The following is a 2777-nucleotide window of genomic DNA, read 5'->3' as shown; positions in this document are numbered from 1 at the left end:
CCGTTATATTCCACCTGCAAAGGAGGCTGGGAAAGTGCCATGTGCCCGGAGGAGCCTGAGAAAGGGTTTGGGGGTAGATGACTGTGCCCAAGGCAGGCCCTGTGCTGCCTCCCCAGCGCTTGCCCAGGGCCGCACCTCAGGGGCTCTGCCTGTGACCCGGGCAGCAGAGGGCAGCAGCTCCCCTGATCCTCCTCCTCCTTCCAGGGCTCCTGGGGGCTGGGCCTGGGCTGCTCCTGCCCGTCTTCCTGGCCCAGCTCTTCTGAGCTCCGGGCACTGGGCCGTCCGGCGACGCCTCTGGTCAGCCTCCGGCTCCTCGGACCTCCCGATTCAGACGTCCAGTGTCAGCGGACTGCAGGCTGGGCCGGTGGGCCAAGGATGGGCGTCCCCTGGTCTGGCTCCCGGGCCCTTGTACCCCTTTCTCATGGTGCAGGCTGTCAGCCGCCTGTGCTGGCTTTCTCACCCTTGATAGTTTCTTGAAAACAAACCTGCTAGGCCTCTGTGGCTCTAGCCTTTCCCCGCAGTGCAGCGTGCCTTTGTGGTCCAGGGACCAGAGACGAGGGGCCGTGGGACAGGGGCAGGGGGGGGGCGGGGGGGGTGGGTGAGCTCCTAACAGAGGCCCCTCCCGTGCTAGAGATTGAACAAACTGGCCTTGCTTTCACCGCATCCTCTGGCGCATCTCCATCCCGGGCCCTCAGTCACATGGGAACATGCTTAAAGGGGCCACCCTCAGAGGCCAAGCCCCAGGAGAGATGGTCCACTGCTCCCCTGTCCCCATGGCACTGCTGACCTGCTTGGATGTGCCTGGAGCTGCACAGATTCCTGCCCTGGGCTGGTGCTGGGGGGACTGCTTGATGGGGTGCAGAGACCTGTTGGCCAGAGCACAGCCCAGCTGCACGCAGTGGTGCCCCCACACGCCCCCAATTTTAGAAGAGGATGATGCATCATTCCACCAGGCAGATGTAGCCACAGAGCTGGAGAGGGTGAAGGCCCTCTGCATGAGCCCTCACAGCCCTGGCAGTGCACCCCTTGCCCACATTGGCCTCAGGGAAATGACCAGGTCAGGGCCAGCCCAGGGCTGGGGCTGGGTAAGGGCAGGGACTGTCCACTAGGCACCTGTGCAGAAACGGGTGGTTTCAGGAAACAGATCCCACCCAATGAACTCAGGCGGAGGTGAGGAAAGATAAGGTTGCAGGAGCTCTGGGCCAGGACAGACAGAAGGTCCTTGGGACAGATGGCCCCAGGAGAGACGGCCCCAAGACAGGTAGCACCTGGGAAAGATGGATCCTGGGACAGATGACCCCTGAGATAAGACAAGGATGCAGGAGCTCTGGGCTAGGACAGACAGAAGGCCCCTGGGACAGATAGCCCCTGGGACAGACAGCCCCCAGGACAGATGGCCCCTGAGATAAGACAAGGATGCAGGAGTTCCAGGCCAGGACAGGCAGACGGCCCCGGAAACAGACGGCCCTGGGACAGATGGCCCCCGGGACAGACGGCCCCTGGGACACACGACTCCAGGACAGACGGCCCCTGGGATAACACAAGAATGGAGGAGCTCTGGGCCGGGACAGACAGACGGCCTCTGGGCAAGACAGTCCCTGGAACAGACACCCTCAGAACAGATGGACCCAGGGACAGACACCTCCAGGACAGATGGTCCCCGAGACAGACAGCTCCTGAGACTGATGGCCCCTGGGACAGACAGCCCTGGGACAGAAGGCCCACTGGCACCCAGGCTCCCCCCCAAAACCCATTGGTGTGTCTCTCCATCTGCCAAGTCCTGAAACCACAGACCTTCACATCTGCTTATCTGTGTCCCCTGTCCTGCCCTCTCTGAGAGGTGCATTTCCTGTTTATTTGTCATCACATGATAAGCACAGCTTTGAGGGTTCACACTGCTCCCTCACTCAGGGGCCACGGGACTGATGGCGTTGTGCTATTCCACCTCCAATGGCACTGGGTGGTCGGACTCCTGCCTGAGCCCAGGTTTCCCTGGTCCCATCTCTGAGGCACGTGCGTGGCTCATCTCCCTCAGCACAGCCGGGTGGGCCTGAGGGCAGGCCCAAAGGCCACTAGGATGGTGGCTTCCTTCAGACGGAGAGTTTCAAGGAGGAGGTGCCTCCCAGTTCCCCTGCTTCAGGATTCAGACCTGCTGCATCCCAGGGGCCATGCACAAGGAGGGGCTGAGCGAGAGACCAGGAGTCCTCACATGTCCCTTCTCCAGGCTCGGGCGGGGCTAGACCACGGTCCTCAAACATACATAGTGAAACTTGTTCTTTAAATACAGTTCTACCTAAATATCCATTAAGTTGAGATTAAAAGCAAATAGAATCTTGCTGATGTCTATGGTCCCCTCCTCCCTAGTCCTCAAGGAGCTCCATGATAACACAGTTTACCTGGGCAGAGGGTGGGACTCCCTGAGATATATGGCCTCAAGGTCTCTTCCAGCACAACGTACTTGGGATTCTACCTAAATAGAGCCTATCATCTATCTATCATCTATCTATCATCTATCTATCATCTATCTATCATCTATCTCTCATCTATCTATTATCTATCTATCTATCTATCTATCTATCTATCTATCTATCTATTATCTACCATCATCTATCAACATCTAACTATATCTACTTATCTATAATCTATATATCTATCATTAATCTCTCTATCATCTACCTCCTATCTTGTCTTTCTCTTTCTCCATCTACCTATCATCTAGCTGGCTAGTTTCAGCTTTTTGTTTTTTGCTGATACGTGTGCTCCATGACTGACAATCT

General features: G+C 57.3%; 1 protein-coding gene across 1 annotated transcript in view; it reads left to right on the top strand.

The window, feature by feature from the left end:
• The window catches only part of LOC102443045 (pancreatic secretory granule membrane major glycoprotein GP2), a 12904-nt gene extending 12384 nt beyond the window's left edge, over positions 1 to 520 (top strand). The window contains exon 9 of the mRNA XM_014445479.1: positions 205 to 520. Within this exon, the coding sequence (XP_014300965.1) occupies positions 205 to 263 (59 nt within the window). The 3' untranslated portion in view covers positions 264 to 520. The remainder of the gene's footprint in view (positions 1 to 204) is intronic.
• The last annotated feature ends 2257 nt before the right edge of the window (positions 521 to 2777 follow it).

The sequence above is a fragment of the Myotis lucifugus genome, unplaced genomic scaffold (assembly GCF_000147115.1).
Source record: "Myotis lucifugus unplaced genomic scaffold, Myoluc2.0 scaffold_458, whole genome shotgun sequence".
NCBI classification, from domain to species: domain Eukaryota; kingdom Metazoa; phylum Chordata; class Mammalia; order Chiroptera; family Vespertilionidae; genus Myotis; species Myotis lucifugus.
The sequence above is the reverse complement of the archived record's forward strand: the minus strand, read 5'-3'. Positions and strand labels throughout refer to the sequence as shown.